This window comes from Oncorhynchus kisutch, linkage group LG17, assembly GCF_002021735.2.
Source record: "Oncorhynchus kisutch isolate 150728-3 linkage group LG17, Okis_V2, whole genome shotgun sequence".
In the NCBI taxonomy this organism is placed as follows: Eukaryota; Metazoa; Chordata; class Actinopteri; order Salmoniformes; family Salmonidae; genus Oncorhynchus; species Oncorhynchus kisutch.
Genome location: NC_034190.2, coordinates 12,362,881 through 12,386,639, shown reverse-complemented (window position 1 = coordinate 12,386,639; position 23,759 = coordinate 12,362,881). Strand labels below are relative to the sequence as shown.

Below are 23,759 nucleotides of genomic sequence, written 5' to 3'. Positions count from 1 at the left end.
GATTGGTTTCATTTTCTCAGCAGCCTTTCGATTGGTAGATTACTGCAAGTAATTTTAAAGCGCGCTAAAAGAGTGGAAACAACATATACTCAGCACGACATAAAATTCTCCTGGTGTAAGAAGCTGATTTAGGCTCTTTCAAAGCAGCGTTTAGGATTCTTATTGCCAGCAGTCAGGTAAGAAACGTCGAATTTATTTTGCTTGAGATTACGGTATATTGGGACTTTTTGAACCCACTGTTGTAGCAAAGATGTTTTTAAACCAACCCATTGTTTTGTCTCTCTGTGGTTGTAACTTGCCTACATTTTAGGGCTGGGCGGTATACTATACAGTATTTTACTATATACCGGTATTGATACACGGACGGGATTGTGTTTTTACTTTACCTTCTATAAAGGTATTTGAATGTTTTATGTGATACGCCGTGTGTAACGTCCATTTGTATAGCTTACTTCGCTACTTGAGTCCTCTCTCACTCAACTCAATTGAAACCAATTCAAATGGCTTTGTTGGCATGGTACACATATTGTAGCGACTCGCACATACAGCTGTTTGTTATTTTATTAGTTGGTTCAAATCCAAATTTTATTTGTCACATACACATGGTTAGCAGATGTTAATGCGAGTGTAACGAAATGCTTGTGCTTCTAGTTCCGACAATGCAGTAATAACCAACAAGTAATCTAGCTAACAATTCAAAAACTACTGTCTTACACTTGTGTGTATAAGGGGATAAAGAATATGTACATAAGGATATATGAGTGAGTGATGGTACAGAGCGGCATAGGCAAGATACAGTAGATGGTATTGAGTGCAGTATATACATATGAGATGAGTATGTAAACAAAGTGGCATAGTTAGTGGCTAGTGATACATGTATTACATAAAGATGCAGTAGATGATATAGAGTACAGTATATACATATGAGATGAATAATGTAGTGTATGTAAACATTATATTAGGTAGCATTGTTTAAAGTTGCTAGTGATATATTTTACATAATTTCCCATCAATTCCCATTATTAAAGTGGCTGGAGTTGAGTCAGTGTGTTGGCAGCAGCCACTCAATGTTAGTGGTGGCTGTTTAACAGTCTGATGGCCTTGAGATAGAAGCTGTTTTTCAGTCTCTCGGTCCCAGCTTTGATGCACCTGTACTGACCTCGCCTTCTGGATGACAGCGGGGTGAACAGGCAGTGGCTCGGGTGGTTGTTGTCCTTGATGACCTTTATGGCCTTCCTGTGACATCGGGTGGTGTCAGGAAAATAACCTCTCACTCAACGTCAACAAAACTAAGGAGATGATTGTGGACTTCAGGAAACAGCAGAGGGAACACCCCCCCATCCACATCGATGGAACAGTAGTGGAGAGGGTAGCAAGTTTTAAGTTACTCGGCATACACATCACAGACAAACTGAATTGGTCCACTCACACAGACAGCATCGTGAAGAAGGCGCAGCAGCGCCTCTTCAACCTCAGGAGGCTGAAGAAATTCGGCTTGTCACCAAAAGCACTCACAAACTTCTACAGATGCACAATCGAGAGCATCCTGGCGGGCTGTATCACCGCCTGGTATGGCAACTGCACCGCCCTCAACCGTAAGGCTCTCCAGAGGGTAGTGAGGTCTGCACAACGCATCACCGGGGGCAAACTACCTGCCCTCCAGGACACCTACACCACCCAATGCTACAGGAAGGCCATAAAGATCATCAAGGACATCAACCACCCGAGCCACTGCCTGTTCACCCCGCTGTCATCCAGAAGGCGAGGTCAGTACAGGTGCATCAAAGCTGGGACCGAGAGACTGAAAAACAGCTTCTATCTCAAGGCCATCAGACTGTTAAACAGCCACCACTAACATTGAGTGGCTACTGCCAACACACTGTCAATGCCACTGACTCTACTCCAGCCACTTTAATCATGGGAATTGATGGGAAATGATGTAAATATATCACTAGCCACTTTAAACAATGCTACCTTATATAATGTTACTTACCCTACATTATTCATCTCATATGCATACGTAGATACTGTACTCTATATCATCGACTGCATCCTTATGTAATACATGTATCACTAGCCACTTTAACTATGCCACTTGGTTTACATACTCATCTCATATGTATATACTGTACTCGATATCATCTACTGTATCTTGCCTATGCTGCTCTGTACCATCACTCATTCATATATCCTTATGTACATATTCTTTATCCCCTTACACTGTGTATAAGACAGTCGTTTTTTTTGGAATTGTTAGTTAGATTACTTGTTCGTTATTACTGCATTGTCGGAACTAGAAGCACAAGCATTTCGCTACACTCGCATTAACATCTGCTAACCATGTGTATGTGACAAATAAATTTGATTTGATTTGGTGTAGGTGTCCTGGAGGGCAGGTAGTTTGCCCCCGGTGATGCGTTGTGCAGACCTCACTACCCTCTGGAGAGCCTTACGGTTGTGGGCGGAGCAGTTGCCGTACCAGGCGGTGATACAGCCCGACAGGATGCTCTCGATTGTGCATCTGTAGAAGTTTGTGAGTGCTTTTAGTGACAAGCCGAATTTCTTCAGCCTCCTGAGGTTGAAGAGGCGCTGCTGCGCCTTCTTCACGATGCTGTCTGTGTGGGTGGACCAATTCAGTTTGTCAGTGATGTGTACGCCGAGGAACTTAACTTACTACCCTCTCCACTACTGTTCCATCAATGTGGATAGGGGGGTGTTCCCTCTGCTGTTTCCTGAAGTCCACAATCATCTCCTTAGTTTTGTTGACGTTGAGTGTGAGGTTATTTTCCTGACACCACACTCCGAGGGCCCTCACCTCCTCCCTGTAGGCCGTCTCGTCGTTGTACTTACCAGTACCCAGTGTTCGCGGGGTCCAACAGGCCAATCAACTTGCTATCAGTCAATTACGGGAATGTCTGGAATGTTCTGATGCCGGGCATCCTGGTGTGGTTTAATTTTTTTATAGGGTATCTTTCATTAATTTGGCGTGGGCTACGGCCAAACAGTAGCCTATGTGGAGTTGGGTTAATAAACAGGACATTCGTAAACTGAATTCTGTCTGGACAATTGTTCCTTTATGATCTAGCTAGTTCATTGCAATATGTTTACATTGCCAAACCTAGTTAAATAGATAATAAACAAAAGCATACCTGCCAAACCTGTCCAACTTTTTTGAGTAGTAGACGCGCGCGGTAAATTGGAATTTGGGGTTTTCTTTCCCCCGCAAGTCTGATCGCAATTCTAGAATTGGATCAAGTCTATAAAAGGTTGGAATACTTTTCTTTCTTGACAGCATTCCATTTATACATATGGTCAAATTCACTAACAAACTCTAATTAGAAAGAACACACAAATGGTCTTTATTCTTGGAGTTGTTTTTATTTTATTAAACAAATAACACGTTGTTTGTTTAGGTACAAATGTCTTATCCAATTATAATTTTGTAACTCTATGATAAGAATAATACATGTTTGAAGCAGAGCATCAGTATGAAATATACATGCTATCCATAATAAAAACGAAAAAGCTATGATAGGAAACAGTGGGTGAGAACAAATATTCTGGCGACCCTCAAATGTTCAGGAAATCATTTCCTAGACAGATTTGCCTGGTAGCAAGCAGATTTAGCCTTATGTAGCTGGGCATTAGGGTAGATTTCTCTGGCAATCATTGAAACCTTCTTGGTAGAGGGCACTCAGCATGTCTGTACTGACGGAGGCTCTGTACTGGGTTTTGGAAACGAGACTGAATATTCGTTTGCAGTCTTCATTGCATATGACCAATATCCCCAGCATCACGGCCGAAAGATGGGAGTCTCTCTCTTTCCCCCCACCCCCTTTCATTGTGCGGATTTATCTCCAGGCCTGATCCGTGCGCATGTTGACCAGACTCTGCTCAAAGGTTGTTGCCTAAGAGTCTAAACTCCTCTTCCACCAGATCAGGGATAATAATAATAATCCAGGGAAAGCGTGCCATGAAAAAAAAGAAGTTGTGGGATGAGAATTTGGCAGTCAATGTCAGTGACCACTGCACGATGGAGGAGCACATCTCCAAATGGGAATTTCAGCAACGTGTAGTCAGTCTACTGCAGAAAAAAAAATACGTTTCTGACACATGCATTGTAGGTCTTCAGATCCAGCTTGCCTTGGCCCCCAAGTTTAGTTTCTATAGTAGAGGAACGCTTGTCATCTCCCAAACAGGGCCAATCACTAGGGCCAGCTCGCAAGTATTGGCTTTTTAGACACGGTTCCTAATCAACACTTAAAGCGAAATAAGTCCGGTGAGAGTCCGGTGTTTCAGCCTATGTAAAGGTGCCTATTGGATTTCTTTGTAGTGTATATACAGTTCAGAATTTAGAAATTGATACAATCTCAAATCTAGTGCAAAGGCATTTTAGAAGCATTTGCCTCTATAGCTAATACCTGACACTCAAGTCATTCTTCATCGCGCAGTCTTCTAAACTCCCGACTCCATTTAATGCCAATATGTTTATTTATTTTTGATTATACTTTTGTAATGCTTTTTGTGACGTGGATCGTAGTTAGTCTATCAGTTTGCGTGATCCTCGTAATGTTACGCATAATTGAATGTATTTCACACTCGCACAAATGCGACCAGTTATTTTTCGTAATTGCATTTCATTTCTTTCACTAGCAAATGCGAGTGAACTGCTGGCTTTAGAGACTTTAGAGCTCACTGAATGTCCATATTATGTTTGTTAACGTTAGCTTGAAACAATTCGTGTTTACCTTTCCACAACACTGGGTCGAAAAGGGATTTGTCCCTTAAATTTTCACTTCAAGTCTCATATGTGGCTCTCTTGTCTAAAATAATAGTTCGCTACTTTATGTTTATAATGAATGATAGCATTGTCTGACTTGCAGTTTTACTGTCATGAGAGCCAGCTGTTTAGATACAGTTGAAATCCCTGACTGACTAGCTAGGTAACTTGCACAAACTCTCCAAATTCTAACATTTGAAATCGCTGGCGATTTTTATAATATTGCTTATTTTTAATTTCAACAAACGTTGATGCCTACAGAGTGATGGATCGATACAATGATGTGAAGATTCTTCTGAAAACCTGGGAGCAGTCATTTGTTCAAGAACATCAAAGAAAGCCCAACAAGGTACTATATCTAGCTAGCTAACTATCTATAGGTAATTAGCTATTCAATTACCATGTATTACTAACTTGAGACCTACAGTAACTAACTCGTATAGTCTTTCTCACTGTTGTGTCCTATTATTCAGGGTGATATTGACGCAGCCCCAGAAGAGGCTAAAAGTAAGTGCATGCCAATATTTTAACTGGCTGAAAAATCAGATCTGAAACACAGGGGAGAAATGTTGCTGCTCTCAGGCTTGTGTTCATTGGTTATCACCATAGAAAAACAGTTTGTAACCGATTTAAAATAATAATTAAAAAAAAAATAAGTTTCTTATGGGACAAAGAAACTTACAAATTCAGGTCGGAGTTTTGTGTTTCTGCATGTGTTTCACAGAGCTCTACAAAGAATATCGAACACTCAAGCAAGCAAAAGAAAACAGCAACAATGGGCATACAGACCCAACACCTACCGCACAGACTCAGTCATCTGAGAAGGTAGGTTATGTTCAGTGTAATTATATTGTTATAAAACTTGTCATCCACAGTTATTAGTTAACTGTGTTTTAAAGGGGCAATATGTGATTTTCTTTAATACATTTTGACTTTTAAACGAATGATACATACCCTTTCACCGAAAGGTTGCTGGATCGAATCCCCGAGCTGACAAGGTAAAAATCTGTTCTGCCTCTGAACAAGGCAGTTAACCCACCGTTCCCCAGTAGGCCGTCATTGAAAATAAGAATTTGTTCTTGCCTAGTTCAATACATAATTATTTATTTATTACATATTTTTTTTGTCGTTGTTGAAGAATACCCCTTTTTAAAAATGTTTTCTCTTTGAAGGAATCCGATTGCTGGGGCACTCACCTGAACCGTAAGAGCATGCCGGTGGCTGCCCCCAAACTGACGCTGACGCCCAAGGACAAGGAGTCCCTCCAAGCCTCGGCCCAGTACTTTGGCATGAAGCTCAAGTCAAACCTGGGTGCTCTAACAAAGGTACAGTCTGTGTGTAGTTTGGCTGTGTCTAGTTCCACACGTTGTTTTTTGCAAACTCTATTGCATACATTTGATTTTGCATCCTGTTAGTATAAATTGCAAACTGCAATTGCTAGTTAATGTGATGATGGAGATGTAGGGAATTTGGACCTCTGCCATTTTGAATATATACATTTTTCCTGCGCTATAAACTGTTTCTAGGAAAGACCGGTTTCTCTGAAGAAGTCGTTCATGCCACGTCGAACACCTCTGAAGTCCTGGAAAGACGGCCAGAGCCCAAACCCCGCAGCTGGTGCTGCAGGCAGCGATACACTGCTATCCCCTCTGCTAAAGCCAGCCAACACACGTCCACACCTCCTGGCCTGTCCAGTGCAGACAGGGACAGAACACCCACAGCAGCCCTTTGAGCCAATACCAGCCTTCACGCCCTCCAAGCTGTGGTCTCCTGCAGCGGGGGCATCCTCATCAGACAGACCAGCAGGAAGTAGGGCCCAGCAGCTCAGACAGACCTTCACCAAGAGGTTATCCTCTGTAGACAGCAGCTGGCTCGAGAGATGTCAGGTGTTTGACGAGGTGGGTGTCGCGGAGAAGCCGGTTGTGGGTAATTTGTCTCTCGCCGTGGTGTCGGCGGTAGATTCACCACAGGCCAAAGGGGGAGGTGTTGGCGAGGGAGAGAACCCAGGACGTGCCGCCAGTTCCTTTGTCATACCTTCCATGCAGAATGAAGGGACAAGTCTCCTGGGGGAGAGGGCTTCCAAGAGTACCATGCCACAGGCTCTGCCTTTTTCAGACGAGCAACAGTCCAAAATTGGTTGTGGCGTAACGTCTGCAGCAGTCCCAGCCAGTCTGCGGTCCACTGGACAACACTCTTCATTGGGGTCTGGCTCCGGAGAGGGAAAGGATGGAGAAACCAGACCAGGTCTCAGAGGACAGGCCGAGGGCGGAACGTCAGAAGAGACAGCCATCGGCGCCTCCACCGCCAAGAAATCTCGAGCAAGGGCCAGAAAGGGCCGGGTAGGAAGGGTTGAAGAGGAGGCGGAGGTGTCGACGCAGCCACCACAGAAGGCCGAGGGTGACGAGCTCGGGCCGGAGAAGAAAGGTACGAAGAAAAAGGCCAAAAAGAGGCAAAGGGACCTTGACACAGATGGAGAGAACCCTGACGACACAGAGAAAGAGGGGGCGTTGAAAAAGAGGAGAACCAAAAAGGTTACAGAGGCTACAGTTGATGGCAGAAGTCCCAAAAAAGTCCCCAGAGTGAGGAAGAAGAAGACTCAGACGGGTGATGGAAATGCTAGCGAGGAGAGGAGTGGTGATGTCACAGAGAAGGAAGCAGTGAAGCAGAAACCAAGGGTTCCACAGGAGAACCTCCTAGGAGAGGTGGATGAGGAAGATGTCAAAGCTGCCAGGAACAGAGGGAGCAACACTATGAGACCTAAGTGGGTTATACTCTATTACCCTTGGACTACTAAATATTTCAACAAACAATATTATTTAGATTTACAAATTGATCTATGTGCTCTTGAGAGCCCCTTTTTAAATACATATTCCTCATTGACTAATTGTCATAACTATCTTATTTTTAATAATCTAAATGTTTTGAATTTGTGTGATTTTTCTTTCGCACCATCTGTCCAGACCCACCAAGAACTCGGACTGTAACTTTGTAAGGATCAACCTGAAAAATAAGTCTCATGTCAAAGGATACGCATGTAGGGGCGCTGGCCTACGGAAGCAGGTAAGGAAACTAGTACGGTTGGTACATAATGTGCATTCAGAAACTATTCAGACCCCTTGACTTTTTCCACATTTTGTTACGTTACAGCCTTATTCTAAAATGTATAATTTGTTTAAATTTTTTTACCTTCATCAATCTACACACAATACCCCAATGTATAAAAAATTGAAGTCACATTTACATAAGTATTCAGACCCTTTACTCAGTACTTTGTTGAAACACCTTTGGCAGCGATTACATGCTCGAGTCTTCTTGGGTATGATGCTACAAGCTTGGCACACCAGTATTTGGGGAGTTTCTCCCATTCTTCTCTGCAGATCCTCTCAAGCTCTGTCAGGTAGGATGGGGAGCGTCGCTGCACAGCTATCTTCAGGTCTCTCCAGAGATGTTTGATCGGGTTCAAGTCCGGGCTCTCGCTGGGCCACTCAAGGACATTCAGAGACTTGTCCCGAAGCCATTCCTGCGTTGTCTTGGCTGTGTGCTGAGGATCGTTGTCCTGTTGGAAGGTGAACCTTTGCCCCAGTCTGAGGTCTTGAGCGCTCTGGAGCAGGTTTTCATCAAGGATCTCTCTGTACTTTGCTCTGTTCACCTTTGCCTTGATCCTGACTAGTCTCCCAATCCCTGCTGCTGAAAAACATCCCCACAGCATGATGCTGCCACCACCATGCTTCACCGTAGGGATGGTGCCAGGTTTCCTCCAGATGTGACGCTTTGCATTCAGGCCAGAGTTCAATCTTGGTTTCATCAGATCAGGGAATCTTGTTTCTCATGGTTTGAGAGTCCTTTGGGTGCCTTTTGGCAAACTCCAATCGGGCTGTCATGTGCCTTCTTACTGAGGAGTGGCTTCCGCCTGGCCACCTACAATGACCAATGACCATCAGGTTTCTAATACCTGCTTTCGCTTTGTTGTTATGGGTCTAAAAACCCGTTTTCGCTTTGTCGTTATGGGTTATTGTGTGTACAATTGAATCTATTTTAGAGTAAGGCTGTAACGTAACAATGTGGGAAAAGTCTAGGGGTCTGAATACTTTACAGCATACAGTCCCTGCCTAGGAAGACAGTACGTGTATATATGATATCAGCACCTTTTAATCTGTTTTTCTCTCTGTTTCAGTTGACCATGGAGAAGTTCCAGCTAAAGGGGGAGAGGTTTGGAGGACCAGACTCGCGGTTTAGAGGGGGAGGGGGAAGAGGCAGAGGAGGGTTTAGAGGTGGCTTCGGAGGGTTCAATCGTCCAGGGGACACCTGCTTCAAGTGTGGAGGCACAGGACACTGGGCTATGAACTGCAAGGGCAGAGGTGAGCGGTCACAGCACAGACGACTGAAGCTGTGGTAGCTAAATTGGCTTGTTTCGATGAGTGGTTCTTTAGAAACTAATTTCATTGACCACATCACGCTTGTCTTTACTACGTTGATGCATAAGAAATACTGTGCTAAAATGTTTTCTTTGATGCATTTGGGGTCTGTTGAGGAAGGTAGAACATTCAGTTGGAAATGTATTTTTGTCAACAGATCTGATTAGCTGTCCTTTACATGTGCAAGAGGCATTTTCAACTTTTGAACACTTCTCCTTACTGAATACATCCCTGTATCCTGTGAATGTTATATATTGATTCTAATATATAACCCCTATTTAACCTGTTTTGCCCTTCCTGTTTCTAGTTGCAGCTCCAGTAGACAGTGCTGCTGCTGATGAGGCGTCTGCAGTTGAGGAGCCCTTCGAACTGCCAACCTTGGAAGAAGTTGCCCGGGCAACGGGAACGCTGCGTTCCGAGCCTCGGGGTATGCTATTGTCACCCCTTCTGGCGACGAGATCTACATCAGTGAAAATGTTGAGGCAGACAGATTCTCCCCCCAATCAAAATATCCCCAAGGGTGTACCCCAAAAGGCACCCTATTCCTTATATAGTGCACTACCTTTGTCCTTAGCCCTATGTGCGATGGTCAAAAGTAGGGCAGTATTAAGGGAATAGGGTGTTATTTCGGACATATAACAGTGCATTCGGAGAGTTTTCAGACCCCCTAGACTTTTTCCACCTTTTGCTACAAACAATTTTCCTCGTCCAGCTACACACGATACCCCATAATGACAAAGTGAAAACAGGTTTTTAGAAAATGTTGCATATTTATAAAAAATGTTATTTATATAAGTATCCAGACCCTTTGCTATAAGACTTGAAATTGAGCTCAGGTGGGGCATCCTGTTTCCCTTGATCATACTTGATGTTTCTACAACTTGATTGGAGTCCACATGTGGTAAATTCAATTGATTGAATTTAGGCACACACCTGTCAATATAAGGTCCCATAGTTGACAGTGCATGTCAGAGCAAAAACCAAGCCATGATGTCGAATGAAATGTCCCTAGTGCTCTGAGACAGGATTGTGTCGAGGCAGAGATCTGGGGAAGGGTACCAAAACATTTCTACAGCATTGAAGGTCTCCAAGAACACAGTGCCCTCCATCATTCTTAAATGGAAGAAGTTTGGAACCACCAAGACAATTCCAAGAGCTTGACCCCCGGCCAAACGTAGCAATTGGGGGAGAAGGGCCTTGGTCAGGAAGGTAACCTAGTATCCAATGGTCACTCTGACAGAGCTCCAGAATTCCTCTGTGGAGATGGGAGACTCTTCCAGGAGGACAACCATCTCTGCAGCACTCTACCAATCAGGCCTTTATTGCAGAGTGGCCAGGTAGATGCCACTCCTCAGTAAAAGGCACATGACAGCCCGATTTGGCGTTTGCCAAAAGGCCCTAAAAGACTCAGACCATGAGAAACAAGATTCTCTGGTCTTTTGAAACCAAGATTGAACTCTTTGGTCTGAAAGCCAAGCATCACTTCTGGAGGAAACCTGGCACCATCCCTACAGTGAAGCATGGTGGGGGATGTTTTTTAGCGGCAGGGACTGGGAGACTAGTCAGGATCAAGCAAAGAGGAACAGAGCAAAGTACAGAGATCTTTGATGAAAACCTGCTCCAGAGTGCTCAGGACCTCCGACTGGGGCAAAGGGTCACCTTCCAACAGGACAACGACCCTAAGCACACAGCCAAGACAACACAGGAATGGCTTCGGGACAAGTCTCTGAATGTCCTTGAGTGGCCCAGCCAGAGCCCAGACTTTAACCCGATCAAACATCTCTGGAGAGACCTGAAAATAGCTGTGCAGCGACGCTCCCCATCCTACCTGACAGAGCTTGAGAGGATCTGCAGAGAAGAATGGGAAAAACTCTCCAAATACTGGTGTGACAAGATTCTAGCGTCATACCGAAGACTCGAGCATGTAATCGCTGCCAAAAGGTGCTTCAAGAAGGTACTCAGTGAAGGGGTCTGAATAGCTGTGTAAATGTGATATTTCTGTTTTTATTTTATTTTTTTAAACGTTTGCAAACAATTCTAATAACCTGCTTTTGCTTTGTCATTGTGTGTGTGGGGGGGGGGGGGGAACGACAATTGAATCAATTTTGAAATAAGGCTGTAACGTAACAATGTCGAAAAAGTCAAGGGGTCTGAATACTTTCCAAATGCACTGTACTTTGAAGCATCACAATAAGCTAAATAGACAACTTAGAAGTTAACCATACACTCACTCACTTTGTTGATAAGGGTCATTTTTCCAGTGTATCTGTCAGCAGTGACTATTTCTCCCAAGTCTAGCTCCCTTCAGAATCCCAGAACATCTGTTTTAGCAGTAGAGACATAACCTAACGTTATGACTGTAACTACTACTCCCTGAAGGAGGGAAATGAGTTACAACATACTATGGGGAGTTGCACTTGCGACTTCAGTTGAAGGATCTACAATCACTCCTGACAAGGCCAATGAAATTCACACCTCGCTGGAAGCCCCGCCTACCACAGGTGTAAAGCGTGAGGCTCGGATTGATTCTTTCAATTTAATACCGCTCTTCACCGAGCCCAGGAACGGGCGGTGTGGGGCCAAACAGGTGTTGTACCTTGTTTCCCTCCTCCAGGGAACAGTAGTTTTAGTCATAACGCTACATTCCCTTTCAGTCAGTCAACTTTTGGTACAACATACTGTAGAGAAATAGAGTTTCGCCCCAAGCCGACCCCAACAGATACTAAATGAAACTGCCCATGGCAGACCACCCAGACCTGACCCCGCCAGATGCGACGGTCTTGGTATTTCCACACGGCGCGCTGCCTAGTGACTTTCCCCTGTCAAAGCCATAAGCAACCTGTGGGCTACACTGAGGCCAGTGACATCCAAAAGAGAACCTCACAACCGTGATGTCCAACTCAACCCTTTTAACAACGCCCAAGACGCTGCCAGACCCCTGGTGGAGTGGGCACAATCACCACTAGGTAACCTTTGCCCCCTAGCAAAACAGACAACAAGTTTGTCACAACCAGATATCCCGGGTCTATTCAAGGTCTCTTTGAGTAGCCTCCCATAACCGGCGGCAGAGCGCACAGCAGCCGGGTTGGGCGCCGGCAGCCACCACACCCCACGCCCAGGCGACCACCTAATCCATCTTCGCTTCCTGCACCTCGGTCCCAGCTGAGGTACTGGCATCCGGGAAAGGAAAGTCCCCATCTGTAATTACAAGCTTCCTCAAGAATACTACCCCTCTTTTCGGGGAGATTGCCGCAGTACAGTATCATCTCGGTCGTTTTCTTAGTCATCTTACTCATTGCACCAGAACATTTGAAGAGTAACTAATTGTTTGTGATTAGAAAACTTACGAGAGCAAGTACACACAACTTCCAGGGGTGAGCCACTGCACGCAAGCCTAAGGTCACCATGCGCAATGCCAAGCTAGTGAGCATTACACATGGTGATCTTAGGCTTGTGTGCAGGTGCTCTGCCGTGGAAACCCATTTTATGAAGCTCAGGACGAACAGTTATTGTGCCGATGTTGCTTCCAGAGGCAGTTTTTAACTCCGTAGTGAGTGTTGCAACCGAGGGAAGACTTTTTACGCACTTCAGCACTCGGCGGTCCCATTCTGTGAGCTTGTATGGCCTACTAATTCGCAGTTGAGCCGTTGTTGCTCATAGATGTTTCCACTTCACAATAACAGCACTTACAGTTGACCGGGGCAGCTCAAGCAGGGAAAGGTGGCACCCTATGACGGTGCCACGTTGAAAGTCATTGAGCTCTTCAGTAAGGCCATTCTGCAGCCAATGTCTATGGAGATTTGCATGGCTGTGTGCTCAATTTTATACACCTGTCCGCAACGGGTGTGGCTGAAATAGCCAAATCCACTAATTAGAAGGGGTGTCCACATACACACAATAGTATGTATATGTCAAGCAGAGACTTAAGTCTCTGCTAAGACCACTCGGGTATGGTCTCCACGGAAACGATCAATGCTCATTTTCATAGATCGGGATACGTCCCAAATGGCACCCTATTGCCTATAGAATGCCCTGATTTTTACCCTGGCCCATAGTGCACTACTCTCAACCAGAGCCCTATGTAAGGAATAGGGTGCCATTTGGGCCGTACTTGGAGTGAAATACAGCTCCACAAACAGACAATGTCCAATGAAAGTCGGAGCGAATGGGCAGACAGAAACCGATGCCCCTGTAAGCCTAAAAATGTAGATGCCATCTAAAGCAGTAGATGCGCATAACAGCTCCTACAATGTCTATCAAGGCAATGATGCTATGCTACTAAACTAACCTGCATGCCAAAAGGTCAAAGAGCTCATTCTTACCCCCCTGCAATTCTCTCACGCTGTTTACTTCCTCCCAGTTCCCTGCCCATAACAACTGATTTAGATTCAGTTTCTCCTGACTCCAATTCAAACCTCAGTCATAACGAACTCTACGCCAAAGCTGACTCCAGACCAGTGGAGGAGGAACTAAGTAATGACATCTGTGTACATGAGGTCCCCCTGTCTATGTGGGTCCCAAATGACACCCTATTCCCTTTTTATGATGCATTACTTTTGACCAGGGCCTATAGGGCTCTGGTCAGAAGTAGTGTACAGTAATAGGGTGCCATTTCGGATGCATACTATCTCATTATTACAGTGGCGTCCCCCGTTGTTAAAGAGGAGAATGAGGGTCTGGGGGAGAAGCAGGAGGATGGTGGTGACGAGGTCTTGTTGAATGTGATCAGGCCGGATTACGAGCGCCTGCTCCCTCCGCCCCCCATGCAGCCCCTCTATCCCCTAGGGGAGGATGGCAAAGTACAAGGTACCCCGTTTTTAAAATGATAAATGAATGAATCTAAACAAATCAATCAACCAGTACAGTATAATTTATACTCCTTTTGACTTACAACTAAATGTTGTTTCTGCAGCGGTGCCCTCTGAAGTTAATGAAGCACTTAAAGACTTTGGGTACAAGTCTTTCAGACCAGGGCAGGAACAGGCCATCATGAGAATTCTATCAGGTATGCAGGAAGAGGCTAAAACAGTGTTTCCTTTACTGTACCTCAGTTAAGGGATTTACATGAGAAGATGTACAGATCCTGTAAGTTGCTCTGGATAAGAGTGTCTGCTAAATTACTCCAATAAATGTAATGACTAAATGTAAGTAGTTGCTTTCCCATATGTATGTTTCTTGTTTGTTACAAGCAGGGCTCCCACCCACTTTCCCACTCACTCCCTGTGTGTATGGTGTCTTGGGGGGGGGGGGGGGTGAGGAGCTGAACAAATGACACATTTACTTTGCAAGATAGAATATTACTTTGTCCATCGTTTTTCTATTCTCTCCAGGTCTGTCCACGTTAGTGGTGCTCTCTACGGGCATGGGCAAGTCTCTGTGCTACCAGCTGCCTGCCTACCTCTATGCCCAGAGGTCTAATTGTATCACTCTGGTGGTGTCACCACTGGTGTCTCTTATGGATGATCAGGTAACACCCATATCTGTAGCCTCTAGTTATACAACACCTTATTGATACAGATATTGTCTTGTGAATGTCTCAAAATAAGTGATATGAATGAAATACTGAAAGCAAATTATTTTGTCTCCTTAGCTTTCTGGACTCCCATCCAAGCTGAAAGCGGCTGCCATTCACTCCAATATGTCTAAAAAACAGAGAGAGGTTGCCATTGAGAAGGTACTGTTATCCTCTTTCAATCCGCTTAGTTAAACTATGCTCTATCTAGGCCTAAACCTTTTCGTTTTCTGTTTTTGTGTAATGTTTAACTGCATTGATCATTTTTGTTTCCTGCATTAGACTTCTATAGCCGTCAGGGATATTTTTGTTATTCATAGTGTGTGTGTGTGTGTGTGTGTGTGTGTGTGTGTGTGTGTCTTCAGGTGCACATTTGTATGTGTTGTGATACCATGAAGATGCTACTACAAGGATGTCAGTCATATTTCCATTGCTGTTGATGTCTTATCTATTGTGATCTACATGACGACAAAGTTTTCTACTTCGTGTGTGTGTGTCCTCCAGGTTAAGGCAGGTGAGGTCCATGTCCTGCTCCTGTCCCCTGAGGCGTTGGTAGGTGGAGGTCACTCTGGCTCTGGCTGTCTTCCCCCAGCTGACCAGCTCCCCCCGGTGGCCTTCGCCTGTATCGACGAGGCCCACTGTGTCTCAGAGTGGTCACACAACTTTAGGCCCTGCTACCTGCGTCTCTGCAAGGTGAGCTCTGATGACCACTTCATTCATATTTACCTCTATCCTAACCCACCATTTGGGGGACACTTGTATTAAAGGCAAGGGGAGTTTTTTCCCCCAAAATACTTGCTTCTTTAGAATGAGCCTGTCTCTCACCATAGCTGTAGATGGCTAGCCCCTGCGTGCCGTTCTACCCCTCAGAGTGGAAGAGCCCTGTACGTCTCTTTGACCAACTGGGTTTTAATCTAGGTTGTCAGTGCACCACAATAAGCTTGCTGAGCTAAAGACCTAGATCCTCAGGTCTTAGGCCAGATTACTGAACACACGAGCATGGTTCACCAAACCACCTCCATTCCATCTCCTAGGTGTTGAGGGACCGTCTGGGCGTGCGTTGCCTGTTGGGTCTGACTGCCACCGCCACCCTGTCCACAGCCCTGGACATCGCTCAAAACCTGGGCATCACTGACCAGGACGGTGTTGCTGTCCGCTCAGCCGCCGTGCCTAACAACCTGCAGCTGTCTGTCTCCATGGACCGAGACAAGGACCAGGTAGGGTACATGCCAACCACAAGAACAGGACCAGGTAGGGTACATGCCAACCACTAGACCAGGTAGGGTACATGCCAACCACTAGACCAGGTAGGGTACATGCCAACCACTAGACCAGGACCAGGTAGGGTACGTACCAACGACGCACACAAACAATGGAGTTTGCAATTTAATCAAATTTCATTGGTTCCATTGTGCCAGGAAAGCCCAATCAAGCACAGCTAAAGTATTTGAAAGCAAACAAATGGAACCCAGGTCTGATGCTGTGTCTCCTGTCCAGGCCCTGGTGTGTCTGCTGAAGGGAGAGCGGTTTGGGTCTCTGGAGTCCGTCATCATCTACTGCACCAGGAGAGAGGAGACGACCCGTATATCTGCCCTGCTCAGGACCTGCCTGCAGGGGGTGCTGTTGAAGGAGTCTAACCATACAGCTAGTCAGGAGGCAGATGACAACCCTGTAGGGAAGAAGAAGAAAGCTTTGGGTACCTGTCTGTCTGGGTTTGGCTGGAGCTGGGTTGATCGCGATGTTATATTTATCAACTGGGTGGTTAGAGCCCTGATAGCTGATTGCCTGACAGCCGTGGTATATCAGACATTATATCACGGGTATGACAAAACATTTATTTTTACTGCTCTAATTCCGCCATAATATAATAGCAATAATGCACCTCGTAGGTGTATGGTATATGGTCAATATACTCCGATGCGTTGTGCCCAAGAACAGCCCTTAGCCGTGGTAGATTGTTTTTATATTTAACCTTTATTTAACTAGGCAAGGCAGTTAAGAACAAATTCATATTTACAATGACAGCCTAGGAACAGTGGGTTAACTGCCTTGTTCAGGAGCAGAATGACAGATTTTTACCTTGTCAGCTCTGGATTTTATCCAGCAACCTTTCGGTTACTGGCCCAATGCTCTAACCACTAGGCTACCTGGCCGTATATCACACCCCCTCGTGCCTTATTGCTTCAATATTTTATTGGGATGTTGATATTCACAGAAGTCTAGGTAAAAGGCTGAATCCTGTCTTGAATCATACATTGATGACAATGGGAGACTAGGAATTTTGGAAACTGGACAATTTGCATTGCTCTGATGCTGTTGTCAAAAAGTCTAATCAAACTACTAGGATCAGTTTTCCCTTCTAGATCATATTGAATTGGATTATATAGATATACTAGATCAGCATTCCTACTCTGAGATGCTCTGTGACTATGGGCCCTGACACCTCTCTCTGCTGTCTGCCCTCAGCCAGGAAGAAGATCCGTAAGCCTCTGAAGTGGATGGCTGAGTCCTACCATGCTGGCATGTCGTCCTCTGAGCGCCGTCGCGTCCAGAACAACTTCATGTGTGGTGAGCTGCGAGTGGTGGTCGCCACGGTAGCCTTCGGCATGGGCCTGGACAAGTCGGACGTGCGCGGAATCGTGCACTACAACATGCCCAAGAGCTTTGAGAGCTACGTGCAGGAGATCGGGAGGGCAGGGAGAGATGGGGAACCGGCCCACTGTCATCTCTTCCTGGATCCTGAGGTTCTGTCTCCTCTCACCTTTTTTAGTCGTTATTTATTTCATAGTGTTTATTTACTTTTCATCCAAATTCAAATGTGTTTTGATGACAACGTCTAGTAAGTAATAGTTAAGTGATGAATTGATATTTGGTGAGTAGTGTACTGTGCTACAATAATTTTCTTCAAATTATTAGGTTATTCACAAATAAATCTATTTTTCAATAGAGTGCCAAGACATATGTGTATGCTCATTATGTTGATTAATCCTACGTTCTTGCCTGGTGGTGTTGTAGGGAGGGGACCTGCATGAGTTGCGGAGGCACATCTATGCCGATACAGTGGATTACTACACTGTGAAGAAGATAGTGCAGAAGGTGTTTCCTCCCTGCAGGTGCAGACAGATCCACCAGAACCAGCAGGACCTAGCCAGGGTAATGTTGGTATACTTACATATTCAACTTTTTCTTCCCTTCTCTCAGGTCTACAATCATCACACATTAACAGCCTATGACCATTATGTGAACCCCAATTTAATGTTTAGGATTAACAGTTTTTTTTAAACAAGATGTATCAGGCACAAACCAAACAGTATTTACATTTTTTTTTATTCTAACCATGTCTTAGACTCAGGAGGAGGTTGATGACTCCGAGATGATGGAACTGATGGACACCTGTAATGAGAACCCAGTTGAAACACCGGAACACACAACAGAGACTGGTCAGAACACCCCCGTCGAGCAGTTGGAACAGGCCAAAGTTCCTACTGAGGGTGTATCAACTTTTCAACCACTGGACGGGGAGCAGAAACATCCACCAGAGTCAAGTGTTCCATTTCCCCAGAGAGGGAATGGTGACCATGAAGAGGAGGAGCAGACAGGGGGAGGTGATGATTGGCCCACGACTAGGGTGTGTCACACCCATGAGAGGGCCATACCTATGCAGGACACTGTGGAAGCCCTGGACATCACTGAGGAAGGTAGGTACCTCACTATACTGAACACAAGACTGGTGAAATATTTTCGTTTGTATAGTTGACTCAAGGATCAGAAAACCGTAAATATATAATTAGAATGATATCCCACTTTTAATTCAGCTTTTCTTTGTCAAGACCAGTGAGTCTCCCGCCTTTTCTTCAGATATCAGACTGTATTATACAATAGACTTAAAATGATTGAAGTTCTATCACTGTGTCTGTCAGGTTTGGAGACTCTGCTGTGCTACCTGGAGCTGCACCCTCAGCAGTGGGTAGAGCTGCTCCACCCCACCCTCTCCACCTGTAAGATGGTCTGTTACAACGGCCCGCATCAACTCCGCAAACTCACCAAAATGTAGGACATTACAAAACCAGGGTCATAGAAAAACGTGTTTAGTTGTGTTTTTATATGTAGGTGTGTATTTCATACTCATGTGATGTTATTTTTGGTCCAGTAAAGGCAGCGGGACATGTGAGCGGTTTGGTGTTTTCATGTACAGGCAATAGATGACTAATGTGCTTAAACTGTTTTTGTGTAGGTAAGTAATGTTTACAGTACCAGTCAAAAGTTTGGACACCTACTCATTCAAGAGTTTTTTTTTATTTATTTGGACTATTTTCCACATTGTAGAATAATAGTGAAGATGTCAAAACTATGAAATAACACGTATGAAATCATGTAGTAACCAAAAAAGTGTTAAACAAAATGTATATTTTAGATTTTAGATTCTTTAGTAGCCATCCGTTGCCTAGATGACAGCTTTGCACACTCTTGGCATTCCCTCAACCAGCTTCACCTGGAATTATTTTCCAACAGTTTTAAAGGAGTTCCCACATATGCTGAGCACTTGTTGGCTGCTTTTCCTTCACTCTGCGGTCTAACTCATCCCAAACCATCTCAATTGGGTTGAGGTCAGGTGATTGTGGAGGCCAGGTCATCTGATGCAGCACTCCATCACCCTGCTTCTTGGTCAACACATCCTGGAGGTGTTTTGGGTCATTGTCCTGTTGGGAAAAAACAAATGATAGTCCCACTAAACTCAAACCAGATGGGATGGTGTATCGCTGCAGAATGCTGTGGTAGCCATGCTGGTTAAATGTGCCTTGAATTCTAAATAAATCACTAAGAACCTCACCAGCAAAGCACCATCACACCACCTCCTCCATGCTTCACAGTGGGAACCACTCATGCAGAGATCATCCATTCTCCTACTCAGCGTCTGACAAAGACGGCGGTTGGAACCAACTCAAATTCTGACTCATCAGACCAAAGGACAGATTTCCACTGGTCTAATGTCCATTGCTCGTGTTTCTTGGCCCAACCAAGCCTCTTCTTATTGGTCTCCTTTAGTAGTGCTTTATTTGCAGCATTTCGGCCATGAAGGTCTGATTCACCCAGTCTCCTCTGAGCAGTTGATGTGTCTGTTACTTGAACTGTGAAGCATTTATTTGGGCTGCAATTTGAGGCTGGTAACTTTAATTAACTTCTCCTCTGCAGCAGAGAACTCTGGGTCTTCCTTTCCTGTGGCGGTCCTTGTAAGAGCCAGTTTCATCATAGCGCTTGATAGTTTTTACGACAGCACTTGAAGAAACTTTCAAGTTCTTGCAATGTTCTGGATTGACTGACCTTCATGTCTTAAAGTAATGATGGACTGTCGTTTCTCTTTGCATATTTGAGCTGTTCTTGCCATAATATGGACTTGGTCTTTTACCAAATAGGGCCATCTTCTGTATACTCCCCCTTACCTTGTCACAACACAACTGATAAGCTCAAACTCATTAGGAAGGAAATAAATTCCACAAATTCACTTTTAACAAGGCACACCTGTTAATTGAAATGCATTGCAGGTGACTACCTCATGAAGATGGTTGAGAGAATGCCAAGAGTGTGCAAAGCTTTTATCAAGACAAAGGGTGGCTACTGTGAAGAATCTAAAATCTAACTATTTTTTGGGGGGGGGTTACTACATGATTCCATATGTGTTATTTCATAGTTTTCATGTCTTTATTCTATAATATAGAAAAGTCCAAATAAAGAAAAACCCTTGAATGAGTAGGTGTGCCCAAACTTTTGACTGGTACTGTATGTTGAGGGGTGGAATCGGCATGTTGATGATGGATATGTGCCGTCTGATTGGCAGCTGCCCACCTGTTGCCGTAGTGTTAGCCCGAAAACGGCTGGCAGGGGAGCGAGTGGAGACCTGTGATTCGGTCGACTTTGATGTGGTGGAGGTGGCAGACACTATGGGCTGGCAGCTGGGTCTGGTGAAGAGAGGCCTCCGACAACTACAGTGGGCCACAAACAGAGGTGTGTTTTTATAGTTAAAAAATGCAAACTACAGTGGAGCATAGTCAAAGATGGGTATGATTACAAATATAATATTATTTCCTACAGAATTTAAAGTGTGCCTGTGTGAGTGTTACATTTGGATAAAAGAGATAATTATACATTTCCAATCTCCATATCATACATCTCCTGTCTTCTCCAGGAGTCTTGGTGGAGTTCTCCAACCTGTCCTTCTACTTCCGTTCATACGGTGATTTGACCCCGGATGAGATGGACCGGGTGTGTGAGTTCCTGCATGGCAGGGTGGTGGCCCAGGAGAGGACCAAACTGTACCAGCTCAAAGCCTGCTTCAAGGCCTTCCGCAGGTCAGCACCAACCTACACTACACCAGTATTCAGAACTCATACCAACACTAGGTTACACTACACCAGTATTCAGAACTCATACCAACACTAGGTTACACTACACCAGTATTCAGAACTCATACCAACACTAGGTTACACTACACCAGTATTCAGAACTCATACCAACACTAGGTTACACTACACCAGTATTCAGAACTCATACCAACACTAGGTTACACTACACCAGTGTTATAGCAACAAATGTGACCGTAGACACATCCTGATTTTCATGGCTTTGTAGGGCTGTTATTGGAGCTGTTAACACAATGGTGCTTGAAGTATGTTTAAGACATTGATATTTATACACATTGTGTGTATTAGCCTTAACTTGGAAAGGTCTCTGCCTGCATTGAGCTCTGCCACACTGTATGTCTCTCTGCAGCGTTGCATTCAAGAGCTGCAGTGTCTGTACGGACAAGCTGGACGAGAGCAGAAGCCTGAAGCTGAAAGGGCTTCTGGGGGATTACTTTGATAAGAGGAGAGAACTGGACCTGAGCAGGAAGTTCCAGGAGGAGAAGGATGGCGAGGACGAGGAGGAGCTGTTGTTGAAATGCAAGGTTCGTCTGTCCTAAAATTCCCTGATGGCTTTTACCAAGTGTAAGTGAAGCTAATGCCTTTAGCGAATTCTAAATGTAATAAAGTACCCGTATAATGAATGACCTAATAGAGCTGAATCTGGTAAGAACAGGACTTTCCCATTTAGAGTAACGTAGTGAGTTTACAATATTTCTACTTTATATTGTATGTCCTTGAAGTTTAAACCATACTTTTTCTACGTGTAATTGTTCTGTTTTTACTGTATCTATACTGCATGTGGATTGTGTAAATTCTGTTTATTGTTGTCAGCACCATTTCACCAGGTCAGACTCTTGCCTGATAAATGTACTATACCAATAAAGGTGATTCTGATGGCTTTTGTTGGTCTTCAGATGAAGGACTTCGAGGGTCAGATCAGAGCAGACATTCAGAGTTTCCTGGGCAACCGCAGTGATGAGAAGTTCTCTGGCAGAGCCGTCGCTAGAATATTCTTTGGAATTGGTGAGTTTTCCCTTCTTTTTTTTTTTGCTAACATCCAGAACTACTTCAGTGTCTAATGGTACAGTATGCTGGCTCCTTGTCACTAGGTGGGGTGGCTTGTTTAGTGCCATGTGTCTGAACTGTATGGGCTCAGTCGTGCCAGTCAGTTTTATGCAGTCAGTGATTATCATTTATTTTCAATTTGTGTTACATTATAGGGATTAAATTGTCCAACTTGAGCCTACATGATCTAAGGTCATGCAGTTTTTTTGATGCAGTCCACTGCACCAACTGCACCCTGAAGCCATTGCAGGAGGTTCATTCATTTAGTGTTTTTGCTTGACCCACTCAAACATGGCCAAAGACGTGACTGAAACTGGAACCAACTTTGTGGCCTTGACTCATAGCTACACTACAATAGTGTAGGCCTAAGAGTATAGAGTGTGATATTTATTTTCTCTGTCTAACCTATTGATTGTAGACATATGTTTTCAGTGTGAGGGTGTGATACAGAGGTGGGGTAGATAAGTTTATTTAGTGTGACTGATCAGCTAGTCTGAAACACGTTAACAAAGGCGAGAGAGAAATGAACAGACTGGAGGCAGTGGTTGTGGTTCCTTTTCTTTCAGATTGTCTCTAAACGGAGTTTCTTTCGCCTAAACAAAATAATTCCAGTACAAGGTAGCGTCCATCGCTGAAACGGCATTCAAAAAAATATAAAGGTACACAAACTAAACGGCTGTGGCCAAAAAACAACAAACCCCTGGTCTTTAGACTATCGTCTACACGTCATATTTACAGGGCGAACGCTTCCCTCTATCTGTAGCCTGCCTTGTTTAACATAGAGCCAAGGTGCGTCAGATGAAGAAGCTTTCTCTGAGGTAGCAAAGTCTGACGTCCTCACAGGTCCCCGTGTCTGCTCCCAATCCCACCGAGCTCATCTCCTGGCACACCTATATAGAGGGAGACACCAAACCAATCAGTGGGCCCAGGTGTGTACTAATTGGCTTTACACTGTGTAGCTGTCCCCTGAGGAGGGTGCTGCCGTATCTTCCCCCAGCTGGTCACTGAAACCTATAAACAATGGCTGCTATATTGACACTGCCAAGTTGAAATAAGACTTGTTTTTGGAAAGCTGCTTCAGTAAGTCAACTGGAACGCCCCCTATGGTGTCAGTAAGTCAACTGGAACGCCCCCTATGGTGTCAGTAAGTCAACTGGAACGCCCCCTATGGTGTCAGTAAGTCAACTGGAACGCCCCCTATGGTGTCAGTAAGTCAACTGGAACGCCCCCTATGGTGTCAGTAAGTCAACTGGAACGCCCCCTATGGTGTCAGTAAGTCAACTGGAACGCCCCCTATGGTGTCAGTAAGTCAACTGGAACGCCCCCTATGGTGTCAGTAAGTCAACTGGAACGCCCTCTATAGGGGCAGTAAGTCAACCGGAACGCCCCCTATGGTGTCAGTAAGTCAACTGGAACGCCCTCTATAGGGGCAGTAAGTCAACCGGAACGCCCCCTATGGTGTCAGTAAGTCAACTGGAACGCCCCCTATGGTGTCAGTAAGTCAACTGGAACGCCCCCTATGGTGTCAGTAAGTCAACTGGAACGCCCCCTATGGTGTCAGTAAGTCAACTGGAACGCCCCCTATG

At 44.8% G+C, this 23,759-nt stretch overlaps 1 protein-coding gene across 2 annotated transcripts in view; it reads left to right on the top strand.

Moving 5' to 3' along the window:
* Positions 1–58: 58 nt before the first annotated feature.
* Positions 59–23,759, top strand: part of LOC109907178 (ATP-dependent DNA helicase Q4) — a 25,651-nt gene continuing 1,950 nt past the window's right edge. Inside the window, exons 1-25 of one of the 2 annotated variants that reach the window (XM_020504990.2) lie at positions 60–176; positions 5,042–5,129; positions 5,254–5,287; positions 5,505–5,605; positions 5,749–5,778; positions 5,953–6,105; positions 6,307–7,541; positions 7,741–7,840; positions 8,955–9,138; positions 9,503–9,622; positions 13,837–14,001; positions 14,108–14,200; positions 14,526–14,662; positions 14,786–14,869; positions 15,212–15,400; positions 15,742–15,924; positions 16,205–16,403; positions 17,174–17,451; positions 17,723–17,860; positions 18,054–18,405; positions 18,628–18,757; positions 20,544–20,710; positions 20,892–21,054; positions 21,476–21,650; positions 22,023–22,131. In XM_020504990.2, the coding sequence (XP_020360579.1) occupies positions 5,046–5,129; positions 5,254–5,287; positions 5,505–5,605; positions 5,749–5,778; positions 5,953–6,105; positions 6,307–7,541; positions 7,741–7,840; positions 8,955–9,138; positions 9,503–9,622; positions 13,837–14,001; positions 14,108–14,200; positions 14,526–14,662; positions 14,786–14,869; positions 15,212–15,400; positions 15,742–15,924; positions 16,205–16,403; positions 17,174–17,451; positions 17,723–17,860; positions 18,054–18,405; positions 18,628–18,757; positions 20,544–20,710; positions 20,892–21,054; positions 21,476–21,650; positions 22,023–22,131 (4,603 nt within the window). In that variant the 5' untranslated portion in view covers positions 60–176; positions 5,042–5,045. Of the gene's footprint in view, positions 177–5,041; positions 5,130–5,253; positions 5,288–5,504; positions 5,606–5,748; positions 5,779–5,952; positions 6,106–6,306; positions 7,542–7,740; positions 7,841–8,954; positions 9,139–9,502; positions 9,623–13,836; positions 14,002–14,107; positions 14,201–14,525; positions 14,663–14,785; positions 14,870–15,211; positions 15,401–15,741; positions 15,925–16,204; positions 16,404–17,173; positions 17,452–17,722; positions 17,861–18,053; positions 18,406–18,627; positions 18,758–20,543; positions 20,711–20,891; positions 21,055–21,475; positions 21,651–22,022; positions 22,132–23,759 lie in introns of both variants that reach the window. The other variant, XM_031795121.1, reaches the window with a different exon arrangement.